A 16955-nucleotide genomic window follows, 5' to 3' on the forward strand; every position below is an offset into this window, starting at 1 on the left:
TGCTGAAAGAAGAAAACGTTAGTTTGCGTGAGGAGGTTATGTCTCTGAGATTGAGTGAGAAAAAAATCATGGACAAACTCACTGATCTAGAATCAAGGTCCCGTAGGAATAATCTGATTTTTAAAGGCTTAAAAGTTTCTCCTCAAACCAAGGACTTTAGGCAGTTAATTGGTAAATTCTGCAATGACAAGTTTGGAATGAGTGATACGTTATGGGTTAACCGTGCTCATCCACTAGGGAAGGACAGAAACTTAATAATCGCACACTTTCCCGATGATCATGATATACAATATATAATGGCGAGGGTGAGGGATCTTAAGGGCACGGGTGTTAGTGTATTTCGTGATTTCCCGCTAGAGGTGCGATACAAACGTGCGAGACTAGCCGCAGTGCGGGATGAACTAGAACGCGTTGGTGGAAAGACTAAAATTCCAATGATTTTCGACCATATCATCGTGAAGAACTGCAGGTTCACATGGGACCAAGATCAACTAATGGCTGGAGACGAGGACGGAGCAGAGAAGTTAAGCAAGATGTTTAAACATGACTTCAGAGGATTTATAGAGAAGCTTAAGCAAGATGGTCCCACGAAAGCTAAGCCTCAACAAGCTCCTGATATTCCATCCAGAGAGTCGACAGCAGCATCCTTGCCTCTGGACCACGGGTCGACGATGAGTCCGACCACGCCTGCTGTGAACAGAGGAGCCGCCTTAAGCTACGCCGCCGCCACCAATGGAGTGTGAGGACGCCACGCCGATCTGGAGGACAACGCAGTACGAGCAACAGAGCAGCATCCGGTAACCAGCAGACACTTGAATGTATTGTGTTATAATGTTTCTGGTCTTAAAAATAAGGTAAATGATTTTGATTTTTTAAATTTGATTGTTAATTATGATTTAATATTTTTACTTGAGACGTTTATATCTGAACGGGAAAAAGATTATGTTATCCAACGATTAAAAAATTTTGAGGTATATTTTGTGTTTGCAACTAGGGTTTCAAATTATGGTAGAAATGTAGGAGGTATAGTTTGCTTGAAAAACTTAAATTCACCTTTTGCTAAGAACATTAAACTTGTACAAGATAGTGGCTATAATTTGTTTGAAATTCACAATAGTTTGCCTGAGAATCGTAAAATCTGTGTTATGCCTGTGTATCTTAATTTTAATTCATGGGAATATGATTTTACTAATTTTGAACTGTTCTTGAATACAAAGTATAGAGACAATTTACTGATATTAGGTGATATGAATGGTAGAATTGCTTGTGAACAAACATTTTCTGATAGGATAATAGAAACTCTAAACAATAATTTAAGTGATGTAAGGAAATCAAACGATTCGGTAATTAACACTCGAGGTAGAAAACTTTTAAGGGCTATAGAAAATCTAGGTTTAGTTATTTTGAACGGCAGGAGCAAAAGTGATGCAAGCGGTAATTTTACATTTATAGGGGCGATGGGGAGTTCAGTAATCGATTTCGCCATGGTATCATTAAATTGCTTAAATTTTATCCACGATTTTAAAGTTGTGAACCATCCAGGGTCAGATCACCTCCCAATTGAACTGAGTTTGAAATGTGTGAGTCCGGTTGCAGTTGGTGGTGAGGGTTCGGAGGGTGTGAAAACACTTCCATTGTTACCTAAATTGAAATGGAAGGCTAAAGACGAAAGATACTACCGAGAAAAAATTGATGTAAACATTCAGACTGTTGAGATAGGCGAGTGTAATCAGGATAATATATCTAATTTAATTAAAATAATAAAAGACTCAACTGATAATGCTACAAAGCAACAAAAACATAATCTTACTTTCAGGCAACCATGGTTTGATATTGATTGTTTTTTACAACGAAAGAGAGTTTTTAGGTCATTAAATGTATTTAGAAAAAACAGCGAATATCAGTTTAGAATTGGATATATTAACGAGAGCAGAAAGTATAAGTCAATGTGCCAAGATAAAAAGAGAGCATATTTAGAATCTCAAATAAGTAGTATTACGCAAGCAACCGATACAAATAAGTTTTGGAGGGCAGTTAATAGCTTTAAAAAGAAAGATAATAACAGGATTGGAAGCATCGCGCCCTTGGACTGGGTAAGACATTTTAAAACGTTGCTCAACCCTCCATTGCTGACTGGAAAGATACAGTTTGCCGAACCATTGATTTTAGATGCATTCTTAGATAGCGACTTTAGTATGGGAGAGTTGAAAAACGTCCTAAAAAAGGTTAAATGTAACAAGGCCCCAGGGATTGATAGAGTCCCATATGAATATTTTAAGTATGCTCCAGATTCATTTCATATCAAATTATTATCTATTTTTAATAATATTTACAGAACTGGGAATGTTCCAGAATCGTTTAAAAGGTCGATAGTGTATCCATTACATAAAAAAGGAGATATTAACCTAGTTGAAAACTACAGAGGATTGTCGTTTATAGACTGTGTAGGAAAGATTTTTATCAGTCTAACAAATAACAGATTAGTAAATTGGGTCAACGGTAAAGGTTTGTTCACGGAATTCCAGGCAGGATTTCGCCAAGGTTACTCGACTATAGATAACATTTTTAATCTCACTTGTATAGCTCATCTGCAATTAGCGGAAAAAAAGGGTAAATTATTTACTTTTTTTGTGGATTTCTCAAGTGCATTTGATACGATAGATAGGGAGGCTTTAATTTATAAAATGTCTTGTATGGGTGTGTCGTCAAAATACAGAAATATGCTAAAAAATTATTATCAAGGCACAAAAGCAACAGTGTGGTGTCAGGAGGGAATTACTGAGCACTTCAGCACCTCCATGGGTTTAAGGCAAGGTTGTATATGTAGCCCAACGAATTTTGCTATTTTTATAAACGACTTGCCAGATGTACTAGAGGGAGGATGTTGTTATGGTGGAGTAAGAGTCAATGTCCTGATGTATGCTGACGATATCGTTCTCTTATCTCCAACTGCAACCGGCCTTCAACACATGATTAAACGATTGGAGAATTACTGTGAAACTTGGAATTTACGCTTAAATTTAGCTAAATCAAAAATTATGGTTTTCAGAAAAGGTGGGAGGCTTGGGTCCAGTTCTAAATGGTGGTACAAGGGTGAACAAATCGAAATTGTAAACAATTATAAATATTTAGGAGTAAACTTTACAAGTTCACTCTCGTGGGAAATGCATTTTAAAGAAAAATCGTCAGCTTCCAAATTAGCTGTTAATTTAATCTGGAGTAATTTAATAAGTAATAATCAAGTGCCGATTAATGCAAAAATAGTGTGTTATAATTCAATAGTTAGAGCGTTGCTGAGTTATGGAGCACAAGTTTGGGGTTTTATTAAGAGTAAAACGGTTGAATCTGCTCAAAATAACTTTGTCAAAAAATTATTTAGATTGCCTCAAAATACTCCAAATTACGTATTACACCTAGAATGTCAGTTTGATCAGGTTTATTTTTACACATTAAGTTTGCACATTGGTTATATTATTAGAGTATTGTTTTTACCAGTGAATAGACTTCCTTATATCTTGGCTAGGCAGATAATTTTGAAAAAAATATTTTGGTACAGGGAGATGTTAAAAATGGGCGAAAGACGGGGAGTAGCGTTGGACGTCGATTTTAACAGATTGCAAATTTTTCAATCTCGATTGTTTGAATTATTAGAGTTAGAGAGAACGGCTTGGCGACAGGATTGTCTGGGTTCGGCATTGACTAGTCGTTATCACCAGCAGTATCTGAACCTTGACCTCCACCTTGGAGATAGATCGTTCCTTTTTGCGGACCTAAATGTTAAACTTATGTCCTGGATTATAAAAGCTAGAACAGAGTTAATAAATCTTAACTATAAGCCCTGGATGGAAAATCAAATTTATTTATGTTCACTATGTAATCTCAACCGAGATGAAACGGTGTACCATTTTATAGCAGAATGTCCAATTTTAAAAAATGTACGTCAAATTTGGTTTAACAAGTTATATTTAAATGAATATGAGTTTTTTGAATTTTTAAATGGCAAAGATTGGCGGGCATTGGGAAATTATCTTAAAGAGGCGTGGTGTAAAAGGTGGGAATTGATAATGGAGTTTAATTATTAAATTTAATAATTGAGATATCAATACAAAAGTGGAAAAATTTATGTACTTAAAAATGTATAAAATATTGTTTGTTAAGTATTTGTCTAAGTAAAAATAGGCTTGTTTTTATTTTATTTTTTATTATTACTTATATTTTATTGCTGTTTGTAGAATAAATTCAGATTCTTAATAGGCTATATTTTAAATTTTATTTTTGATTCATTTGCTAACTGATCCTTTTTACTATGTAGTGCTATTTGTGTATTTGTTACTAGAAATCAGTTTATTTAATGAATTATAGTTTGTGATTTATGGACTCTTTTTTAATGTGTTTTAAAATATTGTAAAATCAGTATGTCAACCACAAAACAGACGGTCTTTGACCATTGTTCTTTGTGTTTATGTAAAAACACTGTATTGATATTTTATTTCAATAAACACTTTTTCTTCTTCTTCTTCTTCTTCAAGGATAGAGAAGTTTGCCGCTGCACGTGCGTAGGTGCAGAGTCACGTCTTTATAGTAGTTGTGTGTTTACGGTGTATTCACAAAATGGGTGCATAATGACCCCGCCCACCCACAAAACCACTAAAAGTCACACCTAACCCCAAGGTCATACCCCCAAAACCCAACTGGCCCATGATTGATGAAGACTCTTATGATTAGTGTAATCAAAGTCTGAATTAATCAGCCTTATGTTTTAATAACAAAGAGTAGACTGTAGATGTTTGGAACAATTTACTGGAGAGGGACACATCACCAACTTCTCTTCCCTCGTCATCATGGACAACCTGGTTCTCACCCATGTGATTGAAATATAATACATACCTGAGATGAGGGAAGTTTTGCTGCCACAGTTTGCATTCCTCTCTCAAAGGGCTATGGATAGGCAGTTCTTGTCTTCCATCATGGTACAGAGTCTGTTCTACCAGGTGCAGCTGTGCCTGTAGTGATGCGGTCAGGTCCCCTTCCAGCTCCTGTCATCACAACAACCTGATGTAAGGATAAACTTTAGATGATAATCTATTGAAACTATCACCCGAAGCACGGCAATAAAAAAATACCCCCGCCGCAGCAAACCTGCAGACTAAGCGAATTTCCATTTGACTGATTGGATTTACACTGAAATGTCTACTTAAAAATATAACATTTATTCCCTATTTAAATAGAATTAGTTTAACAAGTACTTAGGTTTGCTGCATCAAGGAGGGTAAAACTGTTCTTTTTTTGTAAAATGTTAATAGTTGGTAAGAAATAAAAATATTTTTCAAATTTGATCAAAATATGTTCATAAACAAGCAAACTACAACAGTTTACTTATTCTCCATAAGAATAACATTGGAATTTTAAATTTACAATTTTTTGGAATTTTCTCCGTAACCATTAGGCGCGTAATAACGCTTCAATATACTAAATTATTTGTTTTTTTAAGCTCTACAAAATGGTTTGAAAAGAAATTGCTAAATTTTATGTTTTTTGGGTAAAAAATAGGAAAAACCTATTTTTACCCCATAAAACCCCCCGTAAACCCCGTTCCCATGGTCCGATCATGCTGGATTGCGAACTAGTTCGAATAAACGTAGGTTTACACGTTTGTACCAAATTTCATCAAAATCGGATCATTTTTGCTCGAGTTATCGTGCTAACGGACACATATATATATAAATATACTAGGAGTACGCTCCGAAGTCGCGTATGAGAATGAACGAAGAAGACAATTCCATGTACATATAATCTGTCTTTGGCCCCTCACCCTGCCCCTGCAGCGCGGCGCGCCGCAAGTTTGTGCGGCGGCAGTGGCCAGACTAACTGCGATTTTTAGCGAATTTCCCATATAGGGAATAAGCTATTACCGTAGTACTCATGGTAAGACCTGGACGCGGGACCGATTTTTTTTTTCGTTTTGAGGTCCCTAGAGGCCAAAAACACCATCCGTTCAAATTCATATATATATATATATATATTTATATATATATATATGTATATATATATATATATGTGTGTGTGTGTGTGTCCGTCAGCACGATAACTCGAGCAAAAATGATCCGATTTTGATGAAATTTGGTACAAACGTGTAAACGTACGTTTATTCGAACGAGTTCGCGATCCAGCATGATCGGACTATGGGAACGGGGGTTTACGGGGGGTTTTATGGGGTAAAAATAGGTTTTTCCCATTTTTGACCCAAAAAACATAAAATTTAGCAATTTCTTTCCAAACCATTTTGTAGAGCTTCAAAAAACAAATAACTTAGTATATTGAAGCGTTATTATGCGCCTAATGGTTACGGAGAAAATTCCAAAAAATTGTAAATTAAAAATTCCCATGTTATTCTTATGGAGAATAAGTAAACTGTTGTAGTTTGCTTGTTTGTGAACATATTTTGATCGAATTTGGGAAATGTTTTTATTTCTTACTAACAATTCACATTAAAAAAAAAAAAAACAGTTTTACCCTCCCTGATGCAGCAAACCTAAGTACTTGTTAAACTAATTCTATATAAATCAAGAATAAATGTTATATTTTTAAGTAGACATTTCAGTGTAAATCCAATCAGTCAAATGGAAATTCGCTTAGTCTGCAGGTTTGCTGCGGCGGGGGTATTTTGTACTACGGGCGTAATGCTCTTTTATTTTAGAAATAATTCTAATGCCGCATATATCTATCCAAAAATCAAATATAAATAGCATAAGCTCTACTTTTGTATATCATAAATTATAACGTCAGTGGTATTTGTTATGTTTTTGACTGGGGATGTTAATCTAAACCTTGGACCTGTTAATTCACAAGGTACCGGTAATAATTTTTATAGCCCCAAGGCATAAAGTAACTGGGGTCAGTTTGACACTAAAAATTGTCCAACCTAGGGCCCGTGCCCCTGGGCATTTGCCCCCTTAGCCCCCCCTAACGGTGGTCCTGTAATCATGTGACAGAGTGATTAAAAATCATGGGCTGAGTATCACTTCTTTAAATTAATAATGAATTATGAACATATTTTTTGAAACTAACGTATTCTATGATGCACAACTAAATTGTGTGTGACACATGGCCAAATAAGTTGAATGTATTTCAATGTATTACTGTACAGTACCAAAAACATTAATTGCCCTACTCTGCTTAGTAACGGAGTTGTTACTAAGCTACAACTACTTACTATAGCTAGCGAACTATGAAGGGTTCTTGAGGTTTTGTATACAAATTACAACAACACTTTCAGACAATAACACATAAGTTACGGACCCGTCCATACCACGCCATATTATCATCCGAACCGCTAAATGAACCTCAGATTCGTAATTTTAACCTTCTTTTTACAGCCACTTAGGAATCTCACCGACAAAAACCAATTGCATTTTTGGATTCAGCGTGAAAGAAACTGTGATTAAACATCTAAAAAGTACATCATATCCCAATGATGATATACTAAATAATTGCCGTGAAGTATTTTTTTCGGATTAATACTTAACATTACATATCGGTATTTATCCTATTAAATTTGTGTATTAAAAATATTCTTTATTTTTCCCCGATGTAGCCTAAACATAAAATTGATTAATGGTTAGTTCGGTTTTTGTTTATATTTCATAAATTAAACTACTGTCTAGGACTATAATTTACCAAAGGAAACAAAACAAATAGGCCTAGGTCACCTAATAACAAAACAACTAAGGATAATAAAACCAAATGCTTCGTTAATATTTTTGTTATTTTTTTTTTATTTATATCATGTGGTATCTTAAGATTTACTCAAATTTGATACGATAGTTAAGTTATTATTTAACCGATTTATAGTTATGTTAGGTACCTTTTTATAAACTCATGAAAAAGATCAAAGTTAACTTACCGTAGCCAATGTCTTTTTTAATTTATCTTTTAAACAAATCATACACCAAAGATTGATGTTGTTTTTTTTAGAAATGCTACCTTTTCTTACCTTTGTTGTTAGGCCTACCTATTATAAACTAAAAAGTAAGCTACACAGTGTAAAGAGTATCCTTAAAAAACATGTTAGGCATAAATTGTTCAATATTGAAAGAGACCTAGACCTACATGATAAATGGATTAAGGTAAGTTGCATCACCTAGAAATTAACTGATTACGATATTTTATAGCCTAAAATTATAGGCTAGGTATTTTATCGTAGGCTAGGTTCCCTGCGAAACTGTCCCCCTGAAAATGGGTTTAACTTAACCTAAGTAGGCCTACTAAGGACACAGGTCTAGTAGCTAGAAGAAAGTTATACATTACCTTTTTAGGTCTAGGTAGGCTTATAAAGGCCTATTTGCTTGATTGGATTTACACTAAAATGTCTCCTTAAAAATATAAAATTTAGGCTAATACCTATTTAAATTCAATTAGTTAAACGAGAACTAAGGTTTGCTGCAACAGGGAGAGTAAAAAAGTGTTTTTTGTTGTAGGTTACCTAAAATGTTAGTAGTTTAGTAAGAAATGAATGTATTTTCAGATATTCAACCATATACAAAGCACTTTGATCAAAATATGTTCAAAAACAAGCAAACTACCGGTAGGTACAACAGTTGAATTATTCTACATAAGAATAATATAGCTATTTAAAATTTACAATTTTTTGGAATTTCCTCCATACAGTAACTATTAGATGCATGATAACGCTTCATTATAATAGGCCTACTAAATTATTTGTTTTTTTAAGCTCTACAAAATGGTTTGGAAAGAAATTGTAAAATTTTGTGTTTGGTCAAAAATGAGAAACCCCTATTTTTACCTCATAAAACCCCGTTACTATAGTTAGATCATGCTGGTTTGCGAAAATAAATGTAGGCCTAGCCTAGGTTTACACGTTTATACCAAATTTCATTAAAATTGGATATTTTTTGCTTGTTATTGCTTACCGGTAGGGCCTATAGGTTAGACCTAAGTTATTAAAATTCATCCAACCGAATCATATGATCTTAGCCTATTATAATTTGATAAAATATCGCAGGTTTTAGCGGAACTCCACCCATGCCTAGGCCTACTAACTTAAATGAGAAATTCTGAGGTTAACTGACTTTTAGAACACTCGTTACATAAGTTTAAACTATTTATAGATTCAGATGAGCTATGAATGCCTTAAACCTAACTTAGGCCTGCATGTAGTAGGCTTTTTACAGAAACTTGACTGCAGACAGATAAGTTAGGTCTACCTAACTTAACTCACCCTAGGCCTACTTAACCTGGAGTTTCCTAAGTTAGGCCTAAGTTAGGCACAGAAACGGATTGCAAAACACAGACTCTTCTTGGCTGCACTTAAGTTTAAACATCCTACACTAATTCGAATGAAAAATATTGATAGGCCTAAGATACAAATTATTTGATTATATCGATTACTGTAAGTATTTCATTCTGTTAACGTAGTTAACTTACCAAACTTGATATAAGTTATCGAATGGAATAATCGATAACTTATACCCATCGATATTCATTCGAATGAGTGTAGGACGTAAACGAAAGTGTAGCCCTCCTCATATCTTAGGTAGGCATCTTACAGTCATTTAAGTTAATGTTAAGTTAACTGTTTCCCTAGAAGCGCGTCGGAAGACGTTAAATCGCCTTTTCGCACTCCGCGCCTAGGAAAACCCGGCTTAAGGCCACAGATAGGCTAACTTATCCAAGTTAAAGGTTGGAATAAATTTTTCTATTAACTTAGGCCTAGGTCCTTTAACTTAAGCTAATTAAGTTAGACTGTAGAAAAGGCTAAGGTAGGCTAGGCCTATTACCTTTGATTGCAGGCTACCCTAACTTCATAGGGAACACTCTGTCAGTTACACTTGATAAGTTAGTGTAACTAAGTTAGGCCTAAGTTAAATAGCTTATAACTTACCGGGGGTACAGTTTCTTAACTGGGCTATGCTAATATTGATTGAAACTATCGAATTGAAAATAGGCCTATTGATAAATAATCGATATTTTAAAACATTTTTATCATAAAATAAAAGTATTATAGCCTAACCTAACCAACCAAACTTGCTGATGATGAAAAAATCGCATTAAGGTTTACTAATCGAATCGATAGTTTCAATCAGTATTAGCATAGCCCAGTTAAGAAACTGTACCCCTTACCGGATAACATTAAGTTATAGGCCTAATATTAAATTCAAAATAACACTTGTAAGATCATAACTTATCTCAATAATGACAGGAATTTAAGTTCCTTCTTCCTTGCTTAGTCTCTAACCAATGACCATGGCTCCCTCAGTTCCTAACCTAGATCTTGTGTTTGCCAATGACAACTTTACTAACAGTCACAAAGATAGGAATAAAGTGAATTAACTCTTACACCCTAACTACGAGGAGTAAGTGAAATGATTGTATAAAAATTTTTACTATTTTATTTTACAGCCCAACATTAACAACAATAACAAATACACACCCAACACCCAATAGAAAACACAAACAACAGACGACATGTAACTTAACCATTACTTAACCTATGTTTGAAAAAAAAACTCTTAAAAAAATCTGATTGGCATAGGCAGAGTATGCTATAACAATAATGTTGACAATTAATAATATAAAAGGCTCAAGACAATAATGTTAAAACCACTTAAGTTAAGTATTTTTAGAAACCCATCATGACCAAGTGATATTATTTTAACAAGCAGCCCAAGGACTGTGGTCTTAATTAATTCAACAAGCCTATGCCTACTAAACTAACAACCATAAAAACATGTAAAAAGTTCAGACATGTGACATTTTTATCGATTGTAATAACTTACATTTGGTGGATATTTTTATATCCCATATTTATTTCATTCGATAAATAAGTTTTTAGAATAATTTTAATTAAAAGATTTATTATGCATAAAACCATCGACTAATATAATATACCTACAGATGTTAAAACTGTTTACTCCATGGATAAAAGAAATAATAGAATTCACTCCGGTCTCTAGAATTCACAACAAAATTGTTGCTCGTAAAATGTAAACAAAAAAAAGAAGAAGAAGGTAGCTCCTAATGTTATTCTTATGGGGGAAAATTAAAATGGTTTTTTTAGGATTTTATAATTATTACTGAACAAATAATCTCCAATAACGAACTTAACCGAGATAATATGATAAAGAACCTTTGTGCAAAACATCAACTTCATATACGAAGTTATATTCGAGTTATTGGAGATTGATGAGATGCATTTTACACCAGTATGAGAATTCACTTCGTTCATTCAATAAATATATATATATATATATATATATATATATATGAATTTGAACGGATGGTGTTTTTGGCCTCTAGGGACCTCAAAACGAAAAAAAAAATCGGTCCCGCGTCCAGGTCTTACCATGAGTACTACGGTAATAGCTTATTCCCTATATGGGAAATTCGCTAAAATTATAAGTAGAACTTTGTCTAACGGAGAATGCATTTGTTGTACTCTTGAGTGTTGACTGATAATAAAGTAGACTGGAAAATCCATTGTCTTGTGCTCATGAATCCACTGCCCCCAGTGACAATCTCCACAAGTTTGAGTCAAAAGTACAAGGTGACTGACCGAAATTGGATGTATTTAAAATGGGTAGTATATGCATCAGAGTTACTATCTCAAGGGGGGAAGAGGTGTAATCCATTTTTGTATATTGTTTTAGTAAGTATGGAGCAGTACAACATCTAATGTTGGCCTAGGATGTGTATATATGAAACGGCGAGCCTATCACGGCCGCACAGTGATTTGACTTTGTTAACTTTCATCTTTGATACCATGATATAATTTCCAGCCAAAATGCAATAAATCCTCAGGTGGGTTGACATTATTTTAAGAAAAATTTATCCATCAGAAAAACAAAACCAGTCGCCCGAAAAAATAAAAAAAAACTTTAACGGCGCTGCAGAATGTTGAAACGGTTAGGCAAGCTTTGATTCCTAAGTGTTGATATGCTCACACAATTTTTTAAGGTCACAGGTGAGACGGCAACATTTCATTAACAATAGTTAAATGTTTATTTTCAAAAAGATGAAAATCAACTGGGTACACTGCTCAGGATTCAATGGCCGTGGTGTTTACTATGGTTCTAGGAATGGTTATTTTAGTTTCGGTTATATTTTTTGGCCGCAAGGTCACCTGACCATTTGATTTTTTTTTTTTGGGTGGGGGTTATCTCAAATGTTTTGTTTACACTCACAAACACCAATCCCTGGCAAATCTTAAGAAAACAACTAACCAGGAAGGGGCGACAATGAAGTGTGACCTTGAAATTCTGGAATGTGTAATGGAAGTACTTGAGTGAAAATTTAAAAACGTACGTTTTCATGTCCCTGGCCTTTTACTTCGTAGATACTGGATTTGTAGTTTATTATTATGTGTTTTAATATTTTTTGGGACAGGGGCAACATGTTACACACATTTATTTTGTTTTAAATAGGTTCTAGGTATTTTTTTCATATTTTTAAAGTCTCCAAATTCACGACCATGACGTGTCCCTAGGGTACATTTTCCAACTTTCACGCTGTTTTTAGACTAATTATTCATGCCGAAATATATAAAGCCATATTTTTATGTCATCAATGGTTATTAAACTTACAAGAAAGGAGCATATTATAATTTTATTGTCATTACAAACTGACTACCATGACAAAATAAGTCTGTCCCTCGATTTGGAGTCACGACCATTTGGGAAAAATTTTCAACTTTGGAGCACGACAGTGGCAAGCCTGGCGTCGATGGAGTCAGTTGGTTTTAGAGACTAGTTCGGGGTGTATGTCAGGATTGTAGTGCCGGTCGTTTCGAGTTGAAAGGAGGAATTGCAAGATTAATAAAGGAAAGATTGTGTTTTTTGTAATTTTGGTGTGTCCATGACCGTACGTAGTCATTCGATGAAGTAGACATGGTGTTAATTTTTGTTTACAAGATATTTCAATTGCTAGATTAACCTAGAAGTCCACTTTGTATCCTCGAACATGAGGTGCAGGGCTACCGCCAGAACAGAGCCAAATAACACGTAATTTCACGACCAAAGTTTCACGACCATCGCTGGTTTTTTCACGACCATCCAGCCTTATGGATTATAGTGTGTTTGGTCGTGACAATAACTTTAATATAATTGTAAATTGAACAGTTTAGTTCAATTGAAACACATATTTTTATTATAACTAACAGGATAATTGAAGGATTGTTTAGAAAGATGTAGATTATTCCAGACAATTCACGACCATACAGCTTGTCCCTGACCATCACGTTTTAAATTATTTCTATCATAAAAATTTCAAAAATTAAAATATCGTCATATTTCAATGTTTTATACACAAAAGAAGCACACCTCTATACAAACATAACGATTTTTCGGGTCTCAGGTAAGTTTTTTCGGAGTTATACAAACTTAAAAAGATTTTATTGGCTTTTTTGGACAGTTGCTGTCCAGAGTTCAATGTGTGCGGACCTGTTATCAGTTGGCTCGCCGCATATCTAGTCAACGTCTATTCCTGTCTGCATAACCTATAAACTGTGCCGGTTTATTCCCCAGTTATTACTTTTTTGTTAATTTAATTGCGTGTGACAGACTAAAAATGCCTGCAAAGTGTGTGAAGTGTAGTGTAGACTTCAAACAGAGTGATTTAATCGCTAAATGTTCTGACTGTGGTTCGGAATTCCACCCCACGTGCACTGCGTTAGGCTCTCAAAATCATACTAAAACTAAGCTTAAGTCATATAAGTGTGAAAACTGTGTGATGGAGAGCGAATCTTCTAATTCTCAGCGAAGTAACGACTCATCTGCCGCCGTCGACAAGAGAACCTTGGTTGAGGCCCTGAGCAGTTTCAAGATGGATTTGAACAACCACACGGACGCCGCAGTTGGTAATGTAATATCACGTCTAGATTCCTTAAAAGAAGATATGGAAAAACTTAATATCAAATTTAACACCTTAGATCAAAGCCAGCAGTCGTTGAACGTGCGCTGTGATGAGTTAGAAAAAGTCAATGATGCACTAGATCAGCGTTTCCCAACCTGTGGTACGCGTACCACTAGTGGTACGCAACGGTGACTGCGGTGGTACGCAGTGACGTACGAGTAGGCATAGTAATTTCACCATTTTTTGCACCGGTGTGCCACTATTAACAATTAATTGACCACCGGCAACTGTAGGCCTATCTAGTTAAACAATACATTAGCATTAGAACAAGGACGAGTTAATTTGTTAGATAGCTATTACAGTTACTGGCTTATAACAGTAGCAGTCAAGTAATATGTGCGAGATTCAAAATTCATGCCCCCAGTCATCAGGCGATAGGCAGTACGAGTACAGTACATGCACGGATTCGGAAATGATCGGGATGGCTCGGCACTCGGCTCGTCAGCGCTGCGATTCCCCACCACAGTTCATTGACCTCTGTAGTCGCTCACTAGTCAGTCGCTACTCTATTTCTGTCAGTGTCAGTTTAGTGGAATTCACTGTGTGATTCACTGTGTATTTGTTTGAGGTTAGTTTCCTTTGTGCTTACGGTACGCTGTTGATATGGATAAGTTTTTAAAACGAAGTCAACCTGGTCCTTCAACCAGTAGTTCTCAACCTAAAGTTTTCAAAATTAGTGAGAGTGAATTGAACACTGTTGGTGGTCCTTCAACCAGTTCTTATGGGTCTAAAACTATTCAAAGTGATATGAAAACTGTTGGCAGTAGTTCTGAAGGTACGGACACGCCTACTGAACGTGATGTAGCCCCGACTAGTAGGCCTACTCAGTCATCCAAAAGTACAGCTAAGGTAATTAAAAAAGAGATCAGACGAAAGTACGACCCTAGTTATTTAGCTTTTGGGTTTACTTACACTGGGGATTTAAATGAGCCTACTCCACAGTGTGTTATTTGTATGGAAACATTATCCAAACATAGTATGAAACCGTCCCTTCTCATGAGGCATTTCAATACAAAACACCATAATTTAAAAGGGAAACCTGTGGCTTATTTTAAAAATAAAGAAAGTGAGCTTAAAGGTAGCAAAAACACAATGAGCTCATTTTCATCTCTTAACACTCGAGCAGTTGAAGCATCGTACAAAGTAAGTTTAAGAATTGCTCAAGAAGCTAAACCACATACGATTGGTGAATCCTTAATCCTACCTGCTGCCAAAGATATGGTTTCTTCAATTTTAGGAGAAAAAGAAGCAAAGCTGCTTGATGTTGTGTCGTTATCTAACAACACGGTAACACGAAGAGTAAAAGACATGGCGTTAGATGTCAAACGCATGTTAATCGAGAAAATAAAGAAGAGTCCATATTTTTCACTGCAAATTGACGAAACAACAGACATTACAAATATGCCGAATTTGCTGTGTTATGTTAGATATGAAGACAGTAACAGGGTAAATGAAGACATGTTATTTTGTGAGATATTACCGACACATACAACTGGTGAAGACATTTTTGTTAAATTAAATGGTTTTATAAATGAGCATGATCTGGATTGGAACAAGTGCGTGGGACTTTGTACTGACGGAGCCGCCGCAATGGTAGGTCGCCACTCTGGGGTTGTGGCTAGAGTAAAACAAGTAGCCACCCAAGCAACATTCACTCACTGTTGTTTGCATCGAGAGGCTTTGGTAAGCAAAAATTGCCCTGAGAGCCTAAAGAAGGTTTTAAGCCAAGCTGTTAAAACAGTAAATTTTATCAAGGCACGTGCTTTACATTCTCGTTTGTTTGCAATACTGTGTGATGATATGGGTAGTTTGCACAGACAGCTATTGCTACACACCGAGGTCAGATGGCTATCGAGAGGAAAGGTTTTGACTCGTCTGTTTGAGCTACGCAATGAGGTTTTTGTATTTTTGTCCGACAAAAACTTTGAATTTAAGGACTGCTTCGCAGATGAACTGTGGATGAGTAGGTTGGTGTATCTGGCAGAAATATTTTCAAAGCTCAACGAACTCAACCAAAGTTTGCAAGGAAATAACAACACCCCTTTTCGAGTTAATGACAAAGTATCTGCAATGAAAAAGAAGCTGAACCAAGGAGCGAAAGAAGCAGAAGAAAAAAAGATTTCACTGTTTCCTACTCTTGAGAGTTTTGTTGACGAAAATGACATCCAACTTAGTCCTGAATTTCTGGCTGACATTAAAAACCATTGTCTCAGCTTAATTAACAGCTACAACCTTTACTTTCCTGAGGACTTGAATGAATATTCCTGGATCCAAAACCCGTTTGCAGAGATAGAAATGGCACCAGACAACTTGACTGCACCAGAAAAAGAACAGTTGTTTGAACTAAACTGTGATTCGGAACTTCGGCAACAATTTTCAAGAATGATGCTTGTGGACTTCTGGGTCGAAAGGCGTGTGGATTACGGACAAGTAGCTGACAAAGCAGTTAAATTTTTGCTTCCATTTTCAACTTCATACCTGTGTGAGACAGCCTTTTCATCTCTTGTGTACCTTAAGAACAAATATCGAAACAGACTTCTAAATGTGGAAAATGATCTCCGTTTAAGGCTAAGCAATCTTCGACCAGACATTCCAAAGCTAGCTTCCAAAATTCAAGCTCAACCTTCTCATTGACGTTTTTTTGTATTCTGTTGTCTTTTCCATTTTTTGTTGCAATAGGCCTATGTGTCATATCTAGAGCTTGTTTCTTGTTCATTTTACTGTAATTCATTAAATGTTGCAACACTACACAGAATTTTATATTTCATCCTTTTGGTTGTAAAGATTAGTTAGGTTTACACAATATTAAAGATTTTTCCATAGTTAACTAGGTATTCATACTTCACGACTAGGTGGTACGTGACATTTTTTGGTCTAGTGAAGTGGTACACCAGTAAAAAAGGTTGGGAAACACTGCACTAGATAATGAGGTACGGACGCTACAGGTTCGGCTCAATGACGCCGAGCAACACTCTCGCTGTGCGAATATTGAGATTGTAGGCATACCTGAGACAACCGGTAAGAACATC

The 16955-nt window shown here is 35.5% G+C and overlaps 1 protein-coding gene across 7 annotated transcripts in view; it reads right to left on the reverse strand.

The window, feature by feature from the left end:
• The window catches only part of LOC128984749 (uncharacterized), an 80014-nt gene that overhangs the window by 35828 nt on the left and 27231 nt on the right, over window positions 1-16955 (reverse strand). For all 7 annotated transcript variants that reach the window (XM_054404102.1, XM_054404101.1, XM_054404099.1 and 4 more), the window contains one exon: window positions 4888-5036. In XM_054404102.1, the coding sequence (XP_054260077.1) occupies window positions 4888-5036 (149 nt within the window). The remainder of the gene's footprint in view (window positions 1-4887; window positions 5037-16955) is intronic.

The sequence above is a fragment of the Macrosteles quadrilineatus genome, unplaced genomic scaffold (genome assembly GCF_028750875.1).
Source record: "Macrosteles quadrilineatus isolate MER2022 unplaced genomic scaffold, UCM_ALF_1.0 Scaffold_2__2_contigs__length_208266976, whole genome shotgun sequence".
NCBI classification, from domain to species: Eukaryota; Metazoa; Arthropoda; class Insecta; order Hemiptera; family Cicadellidae; genus Macrosteles; species Macrosteles quadrilineatus.